Source organism: Pseudophryne corroboree, chromosome 10, assembly GCF_028390025.1.
Source record: "Pseudophryne corroboree isolate aPseCor3 chromosome 10, aPseCor3.hap2, whole genome shotgun sequence".
Taxonomy (NCBI): domain Eukaryota; kingdom Metazoa; phylum Chordata; class Amphibia; order Anura; family Myobatrachidae; genus Pseudophryne; species Pseudophryne corroboree.
Genome location: NC_086453.1, coordinates 161,596,819 through 161,614,627, shown reverse-complemented (window position 1 = coordinate 161,614,627; position 17,809 = coordinate 161,596,819). Strand labels below are relative to the sequence as shown.

Here is a 17,809-nt window from a genome sequence, read left to right as displayed (position 1 = left end):
CATATCTGGCACTGTGGGGGCATGTATATCTGGCACTGTGGGGGCATGTATATCTGGCACTGTGGGGGCATGCCTGGCACTGTGGTGGCATATGTGTATCTGACACTCTGAGGCAATGTGAATCTGACACTGGGGCAATGTGTATCTGGCACTGTGGGGGCATATATGGCACTACTGGGGGCATTTGCGCCTTCGCCACACGCACCTAGTACCTATGAGACATTTTTTCTACTTGCATCACTGGCTGTCTCAGGGTCTAGGTCCAGTTTGACAAGGTCATACAGATGGAAAATTTTGTTTCTATTTAGCCGGAACATCTGTATGACCTGGTCATCGGCCAATGCATTTAAGTTTAAATGGCCGCTAAATAAACAAGGCCTGCGCAGCCTCCACGGCATCTGTACACCCTGCTGACCATGTTCAGTTTCATGCCCCTGGTTTATTCCAGACTGATGGAGCAGTCTCAGGATTCCCACAGCACACAATACTTCACTGCTACACAGCCAAGCAGCCATTTCAGAGTGAGGGTAATGTGCTTAGGCCCCTTTTAAAGGCTCCAAATTTCAGGTGTGATTAATGGTGAAGTTGAAACACATGTAAACACGCCAGCCAAAAGCAGGTCTATTTTTTTCAGCGTTTTTTACGATTCACAGTTTTTCACGGTCGCAATTGCCCTTTCACAGACGACATTACAAATATGAAAGCTTGGTAAATTACCGTGTTCTATACATAAACAGCCGCGTTTGACCGATGGTCTATTCATTCGTATTTGTGAACTCTGCCAGGATAAATCATATGAATAGCCCCAACACTCCAGAGATTTGTGTATAGTAAATTCCTGAGATCACATTTAGGAGAAAAATACAAACTCAAATTAAATTGGAACCATAGTAAATATACCCCTAGTTTGGGAGCCGTTAGTATGCAGTTACATCTGTCTCACTTTGTGAATGGTCTGTTCTATCTTCATCATGCAATTATTACACATGTGCATAATATTAATCACAGACATACAGAAATTACAAATGATGTATTGGCAACATCACTATGGTCTTACCCTTATGTGCTCCTGTTTATGTACATACTCCCCATTAATTTGCAGTAGCTGATCTCCATCTTTTAGTCCGCCAAGGTGAGCTGGTCCTCCAGGAACAACATGGCTTACAACATGACCATCTCGTCCACCCATGTGTAGATGGAAGCCAAATAGACCATTCGCATCTTTTCTTAGCACACAGGTCCGAGTTGCCGGCTCAGGGGCTAAACCTGAAATGAAAACATGCATTAAAGCACAGGTAGAAAAAAAAGTTAGGAGACCACTAAAATCATACTTACCTATTCTCCCGGATCCTGCGGGAGACACACCATTTTTGGGGTAGTCCCCTGCAGCCCTGGAAGAATTGGCAGCCCTCCCTCATTCCGCTTACTTCCTAGTGAAGTGGGCAGAATGGGGAGATTAATGCAAAATATCCCAGGGTCCTACAGGAGGTGGCGGGGTCTAGTGACACATTTCTATGTAAAACATGTCATTTTGGCCCAACCTCTTTGCAAATTTGCACCAATTTCCCCACTAGGGGCTGAGCTTAGTGACAGTATAGCCAGAGAGGACAACAGCAAAGTAGGCAAAGTTTTACTGAAATGAATAGAAAAATGTTCCCTTATACAGCATTAGAAAGGTTTACAGTGAAACAAATAACCTTGTATTTAAAAGCAGTGCTTGGATTTGGCTCTAATTTGTCAGCATGTTTTGGATTTGGATTTGGATTTTTTTTAAATTGACAAAAAAAGTTACAATCATATTATTTGGGCATTTTTTTGTTCGTAGAGTCTTATCAACCTCAATAACATAAATTTTCAGTAATTTCCAGTCAAATTTTGACTGCCTCACAGCTCACAATATTGTTTTCACCAATATTGGCCAAAGGCTGCAGCATGCTGGCTGGTTACTAAGCAACAGAGCAGCAGTACAAGCACACTGGACTTTATAGCAGATCTATGAAACATTGCCACAGCGTACTGGGGTACAGTGCACAGAACAGTACTAACAATAGATCTATTTATTGTTTTTCTTATTTGAACTTGCAGCTTGGTTCAAACTGTGTAGATCACAAGGCTTATAGATGCACATGATCAAAGCACACCAAACAGTACAAACAATATATAAATTGGTTTTATGTTTCTGTTTTTGACCTTGCAGCTTGGTTCAAATGCCTGGATCACAGGGCTTATAAATGTATGTGTACAAAGTGCACTACAGTAAAGCACACCAAACAGTACAAACAATAGAAATATATATCTTTAAATTGTTCTGTTTTGTAGCTTGCAGCACAGTTCAAACAGCATGGATCATGGGGCATATAGATCCATGTGAACAAAGCGCACTACGGTAAAGCACACCAAACAGTGCTATTTACAGCAGAGTATTGCAGTATGCGCACTACGGTAAAGCACACCAAACAGTGCTATTTACAGCAGAGTACTGCAGTATGCCTCTATATACAGTCACTATAGACCATAGCAACTTGTGGACAAAGCACCGCTAATACAGCAGAGTATATTGTGATCTATAGTGACTGTATATAAGGATATACAGTCACTATAGATCACAATTACTTGAAGACACAGCACAGCTAATACAGCAGCATATAGCAGTGTGCCCCTATATACAGTCACTATAGAACACAGCCACTTGTGGACACAGCACAGCTAAGCAGAGAATAGCACAGCATAAAGCAGCATTCAGTGTGCCCCTATATACAGTCACTATAGAGCACAATTACTTGTAGACACAGCACAGCTAATACAGCAGATCATAGAGCACCATATAGCAGTGTGCAGTCCATGTGCTTCTATAAACAGTCACTATAGAGCACAGCTACTTGTGTACACAGCACACCTAAGCAGAGTATAGTGCAGCATACAGCAGCATACTGTCAGTGTGCCACTATATACAGTCACTAGAGCACAGCCACTTGTGGACACAGCACAGCTAATACAGCAGAGTACAGCACAGCAAATGGCAGCGTGTTTTTGTGTGAAATGAAGTTATATAGCCTTATATAGAATTCAAGTCCCAGAAGATTCCAACTCTGGGAAGACGACATTCGGCCTCAAAATGGGATCCGAGTCTGGTGGGAACACTCGAGCTGCAGCTCAGGTGGACTCAGATCCCCAATGTTTGGAGCGGTCCAGATTCCTTTGATTCTGGACAACTCATCTCTAGTATAGGTACATGCTTGTAAGAGCAGTCGCTACCACTATCAGAACAGATTTGCACAAAATCTGTGCTAGTTGGAGGAGATCAATCTGAAATCTTTAGATCATTGCATACATTACCTCTAAATACTGTATTTTTCTCTATACAGTACATCCATGACGCACCCATGGCAACTTATTGCCCCCCATTTCTGCCCAGTTACACCCATCTGACCACAAATGGAAATCCCCGTGCTACTCTGAATAGCCTTGCAGATCTGCAGAGATGAGTAAGTACACTTTGTTGTGCCTCATGAGCATGCGTAGTGTGCGCAGAAGAATCACAGATGTGGCACTTTGAGTGCAACGCTGAATCAGGCCCAAAGTCAGAATCTCATTAAGGGATCTAGTATACAATATTACAGAACATTCATATAACATTCAAGTAACACATTTTGGGGGTCATTCCGAAATGATTGTAGCTGTGCTAAATTTAGCACAGCTACGATCATGTTCCCAGACATGTGGGGGGACGCCCAGCACAGGGCTAGTCTGCCCGCATGTCAGTCTGCCCCCCCCCCCCACACACACACACAAGTACAAAAGCATTGCACGGCGGTGATGCTGTTGTACTTGTGGAGTAACTCCCGGCCAGCACAGCTCCTACGGCTGTCCGGGAGATGATCGTCGCTTCCCCTGGTCACAGTGGCTTCATGTAACGTCACGCAGCCGCCGCGGCCCGCCCCCTGCACAGTCCGGCCACGCATCCGTTGGCCGGACTGTGCCCCCATAACGGCGGCCAAACGCCGCCATGCCGCCCCCTCCCACTCAGCAACCGCCTCTGCCTGTCAATCAGGCAGAGGAGATCGCTAGGGAATGACGGCCTTCAGCCATCCGGCATGCGCCGGCGCACTGAGGCGCAGGGACATGTGCAATTCCCACCCCGATCGCTGCGATGCGATAAACTGCAGCGAGCGATCGGGTCGGAATGACCCACTATAAATCCTAAAATATAATGGGCTCTTTTCACAAAGAGGGTTACGTTACAGTGGAGCTCATCTTTCCTTTCTGCAGCTATGTACAGATACAGCTGTTTAACAACTCATACAACTTTTACAAAATCATTGTAATCTTATTGATTCTCATCCTGTCCTGCATCTTGAGTGGGTGGGGTGTGCCTATTGGATATTTGGATTAGAGATGAGCGGGTTCGGTTCGCCGAGAACCGAACACCCCTAAACTCCACATGTCAAACAAGGTTCCGAGCCCGGCTCTGCTATTCCCGCTTAACTCAGAAAACCCGAACGAGGCAAAACATCATAATCCTGCTGTCGAAATCTCGTGAGATTCGGATTCCATATAAAGAGCCGCGCGTCGCCGCCATTTTCACTCGGGCATTGTAGAGAGTATAGAGAGGATGTGGCTACATTCTCTCAGTGTCAGTTCTCAGTATCAGTGCTCAGTATCAGTGCTCATTGTCTTGTGCTGCATCGTGCTGCTCAGTAATACTAGTACAGTGTCTTGTGCTGTATCTTGCTGCTGTGGTAGTAGTGTCCTGTGACTGTGCATCGGTCATCATCATTCGAGTCACAGTGGTATCTGGGGAGTGACAATTCCAGAGTGCTTTTGTGCTGCTCACTAAAACTAGTACAGTGTCTTGTGCTGCATCGTGCTGCTCAGTGTCAGTTCTCAGTAGTATCATCAGTGCTCATTATCAGTGCTCATTGTCTTGTGCTGCATCGTACTGCTCATAAATACATTACTAATACTAATACAGTGTCTTGTGCTGCATCGTGATGCTCAGTGTCAGTTCTCAGTAGTATCATCAGTGCTCATTATCAGTGCTCATTGTCTTGTGCTGCATCGTGCTGCTCATAAATACATTACTAATACTAATACAGTGTCTTGTGCTGCATCGTGATGCTCAGTGTCAGTTCTCAGTAGTATCATCAGTGCTCAGTATCAGTGCTCATTGTCTTGTGCTGCATCGTGCTGCTCATAAATACATTACTAATACTAATACAGTACAGTGTCTTGTGCTGCATCGTGATGCTCAGTGTCAGTTCTCAGTAGTATCATCAGTGTTCAGTATCAGTGCTCATTGTCTTGTGCTGCATCGTGCTGCTCAGTAATACATTACTAATGCTAGTACAGTGTCTTGTGCTGCTCAGTGTCAGATCTTAGTATCACTGCTCAGTAGTATCAGTGCTCAGTATCACTGCTCAGTAGTATCATCGGTGGTCAGTATCACTGGTCAGTGCTCAATGTCTTGTACTGCATCGTGCTGCTCAGTGTCAGTTCTCAGTATCACTGCTCAGTAGTATCATCAGTGCTTAGTAGTATAATCAGTGCTCAGTATCACTGGTCAGTGCTCAGTGTCTTGTGCTACATCGTGCTGCTCAGTGTCAGTTCTCAGTATCACTGCTCAGTAGTATCATCAGTGCTTAGTAGTATAATCAGTGCTCAGTATTACTGGTCAGTGCTCAGTGTCTTGTCCTGCTAAGTGTCAGTTCTCAGTATCACAGCTCAGTAGTATCATCAGTGCTCAGTATCACTGCTCAGTAGTATCATCAGTGCTCAGTATCACTGGTCAGTGCTCAGTGTCTTGTGCTGATCAGTGTCAGTTCTCAGTATCACAGCTCAGTAGTATCATCAGTGCTCAGTATCACTGGTCAGTGCTCAATGTCTTGTGCTGCATCATGCTGCTCATTGTCAGTTCTCAGTATCACTGGTCAGTGTCATGTCAGAACAAAATGTTTTGGAGGTTGTGGAGGTGTCTTCCTCAGAGGAGTCTGTACCAGGTACTCAGAATTGCCTTGAGTGGTTTCATCCCATTAGGATGGAGACAGAATGGCTGGATAGCCTAGGAAATAAGATTCCTCAGAGTTCATTAGGGCATACTCTATTAAGTTGCTGGAAAAAGCTTCGAAGAATGCTCTAGATATGGATCAGTCCATTTCATCTAGGACCCCCTCTGCTCCTGATACACAAGTCTTTAGGCCAACGCGGGCATCGATGCCGACACAGGGATCGACACAGAAGTTAGAGGGGGCACTATGATAGATTGGAATATAAAATTCAGCAATTTATCAATGCCATTAGGGATGTGTTAGATATACCTATACAAATAGAGGAAAATTCTTGTATGCTAACTGTAAAATCATTTGTGACATTCCTGGTTTCGGAAGAGTTGAATACCCTATTTGAAAGATCCTGGTTAAACCCAGAAGAGGTTTTTCATATCCCCAATAAAGTACTTAAGACATATCCCTTTCCTGAGGAGGATAGAACATACTTGCCTACCTGACCCTCTCCATGAGGGAGAAAATGCTCTGTTCCTGGACTTTCCTGGTAATGTATGATTGCCATCACCTGTGGTGAAACACCTTTCTTACCAATTAACTAGCTCACCACAGGTGATGGCAATCATACATTACCAGGAAAGTCCAGGAACAGAGCATTTTCTCCCTCATGGAGAGGGTCAGGTAGGCAAGTATGGGATAGAAGGAGATGGGAGATTCCTCCCATAATGGACATTTTGGTGTCCAGGCCATTAGGGGTAAGTACATTACCTGTACCAGGCTCGGGCTCGTTAAAGGAGCCGACTGACCGCAAGATAGAGACAACTCTAAAATCCATTTATAAAGCTACTGGAGCCACCCTTAGGCCCACTATTGCATGCACTTGGGTAGCTAGGGCTATGTTAAAATGGTCAGACAATTTAATAGAAAACCTTGATACAATCCATAGGGATGATGTTATCTTGATTCTAGGTCACATAAAGGATTCGACTTAATTCATGGTGAAAGCCATGAGGGACATTGGGCTGATGAATTCTAGAGCATCCTCCATGGCAGTAGCGGCTCGCAGACGTCTCTGGATCCGCCAATGGAACGGAAACGCAGAATCCAAGAGGAACCTCTCCTTTGCAGGTAAGACACCACTTGGGGACACTCTGAATACAAAGGCTACTTCGGGTAAGTCAGCTTTGCTTCCTTCCGCAACACCACCTGTGAGAAGACGTAACTCTGCCAGATCGAGAAAATTCGGGATGGCCTACTTCTGCACGAGGCTAGGCCATAGAAAGAGCAGAAAGTCTGCACCCACTACAGGTGCACGAGTTCAGAGGTTGGATTCTACACCCTTAGCGTCCTCAGCGTGACGCGGAAGGACTCCCATGTGGGGGTCCACTGGGGGGGGGGGGGGAGAATCTCATCTACATCACTACAGGGGAGCCTTAGTGATTATTATTATAGACCGGGTAAAAAAAATTATTATTCAGGGTTACAAACTGGGTTCAGGAGTTTCCCCCTGGCTGTTTGTTTAATTAGCCCTGCCAATTGTTAGGACAGTGGGTTTGTCCCTGTCATATATAAAAAAAAGTTTTTTAAAAATGCCATCCTATCAGACACTGCAGTGCCACTCCTAGATGGGCCAGGTGTTTGTGCCGCACACTTGTGTCGCTTAGCCTAGTCATAGAACTACCTCATTGCCCTCTTACGTCTTGGTACATATGGGACAGCTACTTCTTGGCATGATGTGCTGTTTGGGGACTATTTTTTTTAAAGTGCCATCCTGTCTGACATTTCCGTATATATGTCCAGTGGTACTGTCATTTGATATAATTCCCGTGATACTGGCTTGTAATTCTAGTGATTTTATCATTTTCTTCCAGTGATTTGGACCAATAAATAATACCATTGATTAGAACGAATAATTCCTGTGATATTGAGGTGTTTGTGTCGCTTAGCTTAGCCATCCAGCGACCACAGTGTACCTCTTTTTCTCTTTTCTTTGCATCATGTGCTGTCTGGGGACTATTTTTTTAAGTGCCATCCAGTCTGACACTGCAGTGCCACTCCTAGATGGGCCAGGTGTTTGTGTCGGTCACTTGGGTCGCTTAGCTTAGCCATCCAGCGACCTTGGTGCACCTCTTTTTTTCTTTGCATCATGTGCTGTTTGGGGACTATTTTTTTAAGTACCATCCTGTCTGACACTGCAGTGCCACTCCTAGATGGGCCAGGTGTTTGTGCCGCCCACTTGGGTCGCTAAGCTTAGTCATCCAGCAATCTCGGTGCAAATTCTAGGACTAAAAATAATATTGTGAGGTGTTCAGAATAGACTGGAAATGAGTGTAAATTATTGTTATTTAGGTTAATAATACTATAGGATCAAAATTACCCCCGAATTCTATGATTTTAGCTGTTTTTGAGGTTTTTTTAAAAATCACCCGGATCTTTTTGCCAAAACGCTTCCGAATCCCAAACACGACCGTGGACCCGAATCCAAAGCCAATACACAAAACACAAAAAATGCACGCTGCGCATCTCTAATTTGGAAAAACATACACAAAGGGATAATAGCCTGTGGTGACACTGAGAACTTTTTGCATTAAAGAAACCTTGATGTGCATGAAACTTCTGTCAGAGTGTGAGTTGGGGTACACTTCTGATATAAGCACCCTTTTCTATCCTCATACACAGTTTGGGGTGAAGCTTCTGCAGTATATTGGAAAATATTTGCTTTTAGACTGTTCTACACATCTCTATATTTTTTTCTCTGTTTAAATGTTCATCCTGCCCATGACCTGGAAATAATTGTCTAGAGAAGTAAATGGAAAAGACTAAAGGACTACGATTAGCAGTAATTACTATAAAAGGGACGTTTTGTATATTTTTACTATTGATGTCATGTTATTGAGCGCCCTGCGAATGAGCCCTTCTACTCTTTATTGTATGTCCTATCAGAGCGCCTGTTCCAGGATATGATTTTTAATACATCTGGATGGAAATTAATTTCTCATTGCCCAAATAGCGTTGACAAATTCTTTTGTGTCTAAAACTCAATGAATAATAAATGGACCCCTTATGTTGTATTTCTATTCTAATACACTATTACCTATATTCCCCATAGTCAGAGCCGGCCAAACTAGGCAATTGCCTAGGGCATTTGATATGCCTAGGGGCATCAGCAGCTTCTGATGATTAAAATGATATGCTGCATGCCTATATTCTGTATGTAGCATTTCATATGCAGATACAGCCACAGTCTCACACAATATATAGGCATGCTGCATATCAGTTTAATCAGCAGCAGCTGCTTGTGCATCCTAGCCACATAGCAAAGCAAATAAGATGCATTTTCATAAAAAAAAAAGGTGCCCGACTTTAGCATTGATGCAAGATTTGTGAGCACACATCTGTATCCAAGCAAAGGTCACAGTGTTAGTGGAAGTGTGAGTGCTGTGTGCACGTGAGTGGGTTGGTTGTGCAGTAATGTTCGGAATATGTGTAAGGAGCATTATGTGTGTCATGTAAAAATGCATTAATAATGTGCAACATATGTGTAAAGGGCCACTATGTGTGTCATTATATGTATAAGGGCATTAATAATGTGCGGCATATGTGTAACAGGGTACTACTGTATGTGTGTCATTATGTGTATAGGGGCACTAATGTGCAGCACATCTGTAGGGGGCACTATGTGTTTCACTGTGTATAAGGGCATTAATAATGTGCGCTATATGTGTAAGGTACATTATGTGTAAAAGGGCATTAATAAAGGTTGTCATAATGTGTAAGGCGCATTATGTTTATAAGGACATTAAAGTGTCTCATATGTGTAAGGGGCATTACTGTGTGAAATTGTATAGAAATGTATTACAAATGTGTGGCATTATGTGTATAAGGTGCTCTACTATGTGGCGTTCCATTTAGAAAGGGCACTACTGTGTCGTCTAATGTGAATAAAGAGCAAAAAGGTGTGGTGTAATGTGAATAAGGAGCAATTCAGTGTGATGTAATGTGAATAAGGGGCTCTACTGTGAGGAGTAACGTTTATAAGGTAAAGTGATACTACTGTGGGATGTAATATGAATTATGGACACTATCGCAAGATAAAATGTGAATAAAGTTGCAGCACTGTGTGGCGTAATTGGAATTGGGGTTACTATTGTGTGGCCATGCCCCTTCCCAGCAAGAAGATGCCCCTTTTTGAGCTGTGCGTCAAATGTGCAAACTGTTCCTATTTAAAATATAGGGGGTACAAGGACTGCTATGGGTGTGGGGTGATGGTGCTGGGAAAGAGGTGCAAAGTCAGAGGCAGAATCTTGCCTAGGGCATCATATTGGTTAGGGCCGGCTCTGCCCATAGTATCCTCTATGCTTTTTTTTAACATAAATGTGAGAGCATGTGTAGATAGATAAATAGACATGTAACCCTTCTTTGGTATTACCATTAAATAATAAACCGTCAATAGTAGTGCCTCCACCCAAGCCTTTTGTGAGATATTACTATATCACAACTGGGTAAGCTTGGGAAACCCTGTTAAATGATGGGTATGTATTTTTCAGAGAGGAAGTTTTAGATTATCTGGATCTTCAGCTTTCACCGGACTCTTCTTGTTATAAGGTAAGTAATTACAATAATACCACTTCAATTATATAACTTTGTGTTTAATTATTTATAGGTTGTTACTGTAGGTATAAGATAGGTTAATATGGTATAACCAGGGCCGAAACTAGGACTTCTGTCACCCGGGGCAAGGCAGTAATCCCCCCCCCCCCCTAAATAAATAAATAAATAAATAAATAAATCCACAAAACAAAAATAATACAAATAAATATATATTTAAATATATATATATATATATATATATATATATATATATAGAATAAAAATAAATACAGAAATAATTAATAAATAAACAAATACAAATCAAACAATAATAATAAAAATAAAATTATTTATATATATATATATATATATATATATATAAAACTATACACACACATAAAATTAATTTAAATAAAAAATAATTACAAAAAAATAAAAACACCACAACTGTAGGCTCTGCCCTTTCAGATAACTGTTTGTTATTCAAAATCCGCTGAGTGCCGCCTATATTGCTATATATATATATATATATATATATATATATATATATATATAGTCTTCCTATGACCGGCACTCCACTTTCACATCAGAAATACCTGGGTGCCATACCATGCATCAAACAGAACTTCAATAGATGCAGATAGTAACAGGCGGCACTCCCTGGGTTTGAGTGAATTCACAGCTACACAAGCCATTAAAGGCTTGTGTAGCTGTGAACTCATTCAAATCCGGGGAGTACAGCTTGTTACTATAGGGGGGGAATGCTGCTATACAGGGGATACTGGTTTCCAGGAGTGCACATTTATTGGGAAAAAGGCAGCGCAGTGTTCACTTACCCCTCTCCCCCCTTCCTCCTCAGCGGAGCGTGCAGGCTTAAAATAGTGATGCCCCAGTGCCCCAGCACGCACCTTCCTTTATTGTTGGGTGCGCTGGGGTTCGCTCCCGGCTGCCGGACTCCCGCCTCCATCCTTCTCTACAAGCGTCTCAATGCGTGCGTGTGATGTCACATGCACAAAGCTTCAGCCGCAACCCGGAAGTGCCAGAAGCCTCTGCTGCCGGCACCTGACTGGAGACAGCGGAAGCCAGCAGGTGTATCGCCAGCAAAGTGCAGCACCACAACTGGCCTCCTTAGCGCCCCCTACATCCCAGCACCCGGGGCACGTGCCCCCTTAGCCCCGCCCCCCCCCCCTAGTTGCGGCCCTGGTATAACATTGAGTGCAGGTTCAAATACATAGTACATAGCACATAGTATATATGACAACAATAGGAAAATATTCTATAATACTTTAAATCAGAGGTTCTCAAACGCGGTCCTCAAGGCACCGCAACAGTACATGATTTAGGTATATCCATGGCTCAACTCAGATGGTTAAATCAAATTGATTGAGGTGCTAATTAAGTCACCTATGGCAATGCATGGATACATTTAAAACCTGGACCGTTGGGGTGCCTTGAGGACCGAGTTTGGGAACCTCTACCTTAAATAAAAATCTACTGGTTTATTATTAGAGATGTGCAGATGGCATTTTTTGTGTTTTGGTTTTGGATTCGGGTCCGCAGTCGTGTTTTGGCTTTGGCAAAACCACCCTTTCATGTTTTGGCTTTGGATGTGTTTTGGATTTGGGTGAGTTTTGAAAAAAAACACAAAAACAGCTAAAATCATAGAATTTGGGGGTAATTTTGATCCTATAGTACAGAGGTTCTCAAACTCGGTCCTCGGGGGCACACACAGTGCATGTTTTGCAGGTATCCTCACAGAATCGCAAGTGAAATAATTAGCTCCACCTGTGGACCTTTTAAAATGTGTCAGTGAGTAATTAATACACCTGTACACCTGCTGGGTTACCTGCAAAACATGCACTGTGTGTGCCCCCGAGGACCGAGTTTGAGAACCTCTGCTATAGTATTATTAACCTCAATAACAATAATTTCCACTTATTTCCAGTCTATTCTGAAAACCTCACAATATTATTTTTAGTCCTAGAATTTGCAACGAGGTCACTGGATGATTAAGCTAAGTGACCCAAGTGGGCGGCACAAACACCTGGCCCATCTAGGAGTGGCACTGCAGTGTCATACAGGATGGCATTTAAAAAAAATAGTCCCCAAACAGCACATGATGCAAAGAAAAAAAAAAAGGGTGCACCAAGGTTGCTGGATGGCGGTCACTGGATGGCTAAGCTAAGCGACACAAACACCTGGCCCATCTAGAATTAGACACCAATATCATGTGAATGATAAGGCAATATCACTGGAATTATTCGTTATAATCAATGGAATTATTGGTCCAAATTACTGGGGAAAAAATGACTAAAATCACTAGAATTAAAAGCCAGTATCACAGGAATTATTCGTTCTAATCAATGGTATCATTGGTCCAAATCACTGGAAGAAAATGACAAAATCACTGGAATTAAAAGGCAGTAATGTCGGGAATTATATCAAACGGCAGTACCACTGGACATATACGGAAGTGTCAGACAGGATGGCACTTTTAAAAAAATAGTCCCCAAACAGCACATCATACCAAGAAGTAGCTGTCCCATATGTACCAAGACGTAAGAGGGCAATGAGGTAGCTCTATGACTAAGCTAAGCGACACAAGTGTGCGGCACAAACACCTGGCCCATCTAGGAGTGGCACTGTAGTGTCTGATAGGATGGCATTTTTAAAAAACTAGACCCCATACAGCACATAATGCAAATAATAAATAAAAAGAGGTGCAAGATGAAATTGTCCTTGGGCCCTCCCACCCACCCTTATGTTCTATAAACAGGACATACACACTTTAACAAACCAATAATTTCAGCGACAGGGTCTGCCACACGACTGTGGCTGAAATGATTGGTTTGTTTGGGCCCCCACAAAAAAATAAGAAATTAATCATTCCACCAAAAAAGACGCAATTCATATCTGGGACTGGTGGAAACAGTTCCATACAGCAAAACTGTCTGTATGCCGGAAATGGAGGCCAGACCGGAGCCTGCCAGTATGCAGTTTTGATGTCCACAGACATCCTGAGTTCCCTAGCCTCTCCCTTGGGGACTGCTATCACAGAGACTCTGGACTTGAATCTCTTTACAAAAAGATTATAAGATATTTTGCTTAAATTTGGTCCCACCAAGCCATCCAGCTTCAGTATTCCCACAACTATGATTTTTTTTTTTTATATGACAGGGACAAACCCACTGTCCTAATAATCAGTAGGGCTGATTAAAGAAACAGCCATGGGGAAACTCCTGAATTCAGTTTGTAACCCTGGGTAAATATTTTTATTACCAGGATATAATAATAATCACTAAGGCTCCCCTGTAGTGATGTAGATGAGATCCCCTCCCCCCCCCAAGTGGACCCCACATGGGAGTCCTTCCACGTCACGCTGAGAACTCGCTAAGGGAGTAGAATCCAACCTCTGAACCCATGCACCTGTAGTGGGTGCAGACTTTCTGCTCTCTCTATGGCCTAGCCTCGTGCAGAAGTAGGCCATCCTAAATTTTCTCGATCTGGCAGCCCAAGGGGACTGCATTAGAGAAGCAGAGTTACGTCTTCTCACAGGTGGTGTTGCAGAAGGAAGCAAAGCTGACTTACCTGAAGTAGCCTTTGTATTCAGAGTGTCCCCAAGCTCTGTCTTACCTGCGAAGGAGAGGTACCTCTTGGATTCGGCATTTGCGTTACATTGGCGGATCCAGAGACCTCTGTGAGCCGCTACTGCCATGGAGAATGCTCTAGAATTCATCAGCCCAATGTCCCTCATGGCTTTCACCATGAATTAAGCCGAATCCTTTATGTGACCTAGAATCAAGACAACATCATCCCTATGGATTGGATCAAGGTCTTCTATTAAATTCTCTGACTATTTTAACATAGCCCTAGCTACCCAAGTGCATGCAATAGTGGGCCTAAGGGTGGCTCCAGTAGCCGTGGATTTTAGAGTTGTCTCTATCTTGCGGTCAGTCGGCTCCTTTAACAATGCCAAGCCTGGTACAGGTGATGTAATTATCCCTGATGGCCTTGACACCGAAATGTCCATTATGACAGGATTCTCCCATCTCTTTGCATCCTCCTCAGGAAAGGGATATGTCTTAAGTACTTTATTGCGGATGTGAAAAACCTCTTCTAGGTTTAACCAGGATCTTTCAAATAGGGTATTCAACTCTTCCGAAACCAGGAATGTCACAAATGATTTTACAGTTAGCATACAAGAATTTTCCTCTATTTGTATATGTATTTCTAACACATCTCTAATGGCTTTGATAAATTGCTGAATTTTATATTCCAATCTATCATAGTGCCCCCTCTAACTTCTGTGTCGATCCCTGTGTCGGCATCGATGTTCGCGTTGGCCTACAAGACCTGTGTATCAGGAGCTGAGGGGGTCCTAGATGAAATGGACTGATCCATATCTAGAGCATTCTTCGTAGCTTTTTTCCAGCAACTTAATAGAGTATGCCCTAATGAACTCTGAGGAATCTTATTTCCTAGGCTATCCAGCCATTCTGTCTCCATCCTAATGGGATGAAACCACTCAAGGCAATCTTGATTACCTGGTACAGACTCCTCTGAGGAAGACACCTCCACAACCTCCAAAACATTATGTTCTGACATGACACTTACCAGTGATAATGAGCACTGATGATACTACTGAGCAGTGATACTGAGAACTGACACTACTGAGAACTGACACTGAGCAGCACGATGCAGCAGAAGACACTGAGCACTGACCAGTGATACTGAGCACTGATGATACTACTAAACAGTGATATTGAGCACTGATGATACTACTGAGAACTGACACTGAGCAGCATGATGTAGCACAAGACACTGAGCACTGACCAGTGATACTGAGCACTGATAATACTACTGATCAGTGATACTGAGCACTGATGATACTACTGAGCAGTGATACTGAGAACTGATACTGAGCAGCACATGACACTGAGCACTGACTAGTGATTCTGAGCACTGATGATACTACTGAGCAGTGATACTGATAAATGACACTACTGAGAACTGACACTGAGCCACACAATGCAGCACAAGACACTGAGCACTGACCAGTGATTCTGAGCACTGATGATACTACTGGGCAGTGATACTGAGCACTGATGATACTACTGAGCTGTGATACTGAGAACTGACACTGAGCAGCACAAGACACTGAGCACTGACCAGTGATTCTGAGCACTGATGATACTACTGAGCAGTGATACTGAGCACTGATGATACTACTGAGCAGTGATACTGAGCACTGATGATACTACTGAGCAGTGATACTGAGCACTGATGATACTACTGAGCAGTGATACTGAGAACTGACACTGAGCACGATGCAGCACAAGACGCTGAGCACTGACCATTGATACTGAGCACTGATGATACTACTGAGCACTGATGATACTAATGAGCAGTGATACTGAGAACTGACACTGAGCAGCACAATGTAGCACAAGATACTGAGCACTGAGCAGTGATACTGAGCACTGATGATACTACTGAGCAGTGATACTGAGCACTGATGATACTACTGAGAACTGAGCAGCACGATGCAGCACAAGACACTGTACTAGTATTAGTGAGCAGCACAAAAGCACTCTGGAATTGTCACCCCCCAGATACCACTATGACTGGAATGATGATGACCGATGCACAGTCACAGAACACTACTACCACAGCACCCTATAGCAGCAAGATGCAGCACAAGACACTGTACTAGTATTAGTATTACTGAGCAGCACGATGCAGCACAAGACAATGAGCACTGATACTGAGCACTGATACTGAGAACTGACACTGAGAGAACGTAGCCACCTCCTCTCTGTACTCTCTACAATGCCCGAGTGAAAATGGCAGCGACGCGCGGCTCTTTTTATGGAATCCAAATTCCGGGAGAATCCGACAGCGGGATGATGACGTTTTGCCTCATTTGGGTTTTCCGAGTCAGGCGAGAATAACCAAGCCGGGCTCGGAACCGTGTTTAACAAGTGGAGTTCGGTAGGGTTCGGATCTCGGCGAACCATACCCGCTCATCTCTCATTATTATAGCTAAATAACGTACCACTCTATGTAATAAGATATTATATCTCAATCTACGAATATCACATTAGTAGTTAGAACAGTTCTAATAGTCCCCTAAGCATCATTGTCCGTACACAGAAATAAGTTCATTAACCTACAGACTAGTCTTTGGATGTATATATATATATATATATATATGTATTAGAGATGTGCACCGGACATTTTTCGGGTTTTGGTTTTGGATTCGGTTCTGTGGCCGTGTTTTGGATTAGGACGCGTTTTGGCAAAACCTCCCTTAAAATTTTTTGTCGGATTCGGGTGTGTTTTGGATCCGGGTGTTTTTTTCAAAAGCCCCTCAAAAACAGCTTAAATTATAGAATTTGGGGGTAATTTTGATCCTATAGTATTATTAACCTCAATAACCATAATTTCCACTCATTTCCAGTCTATTCTGAACACCTCACACCTCACAATATTATTTTTTGTCCTAAAATTTGCACGAGGTCGCTGGATGATTAAGCTAAGCGACCCAAGTGAGCGGCACAAACACCTGGCACATCTAGGAGTGGCACTGCAGTGTCAGACAGGATGACACTTAAAAGAATTGGCCCCAAACATCACATGATGCAAAGATAAATAAAAAATAGGAGGTGCAAGATGGAATTGTCCTTGGGCCCTCCCACCCACCCTTATGTTGTATAAACAGGACATGCACACTTTAACAAACTCATCATTTCAGCGACAGGCTGAAATGACAGGTTGGTTTCGGCTCCCGCCAAAAAAGAAGCAATCAGTCTCTCCTTGCACAAACTGGCTCTACAGAGGCAAGATGTCCACCTCCTCCTCATCGTCCGATTCCTCACCCCTTTCACTGTGTACATCTCCCTCCTCACAGAGTATTAATTCGTCCCCACTGGAATCCACCATCACAGGTCCCTGTGTACTTTCTGAAGGCAATTGCTGATCAATGTCTCCACGGAGCAATTGATTATAATTAATTTTGATGAACATCATCTTCTCCACATTTTCTGGAAGTAACCTTGTACGCCGATCGCTGACAAGGTGACTGGCTGCACTAAACACTCTTTCGGAGTACACACTGGAGGGGGGACAACTTAGGTAAAATAAAGCCAGTTTGTGCAAGGGCCTCCAAACTGCCTCTTTTTCCTGCCAGTATACGTACGGACTGTCTGACATGCCTACTT

The 17,809-nt window shown here is 43.2% G+C and overlaps 1 protein-coding gene across 1 annotated transcript in view; it reads right to left on the bottom strand.

Moving 5' to 3' along the window:
• Positions 1 to 17,809, bottom strand: part of NHERF4 (NHERF family PDZ scaffold protein 4) — a 564,596-nt gene that overhangs the window by 345,598 nt on the left and 201,189 nt on the right. Inside the window, exon 3 of the mRNA XM_063941742.1 lies at positions 1,058 to 1,266. Coding sequence (XP_063797812.1) covers positions 1,058 to 1,266 — 209 coding nt within the window. The remainder of the gene's footprint in view (positions 1 to 1,057; positions 1,267 to 17,809) is intronic.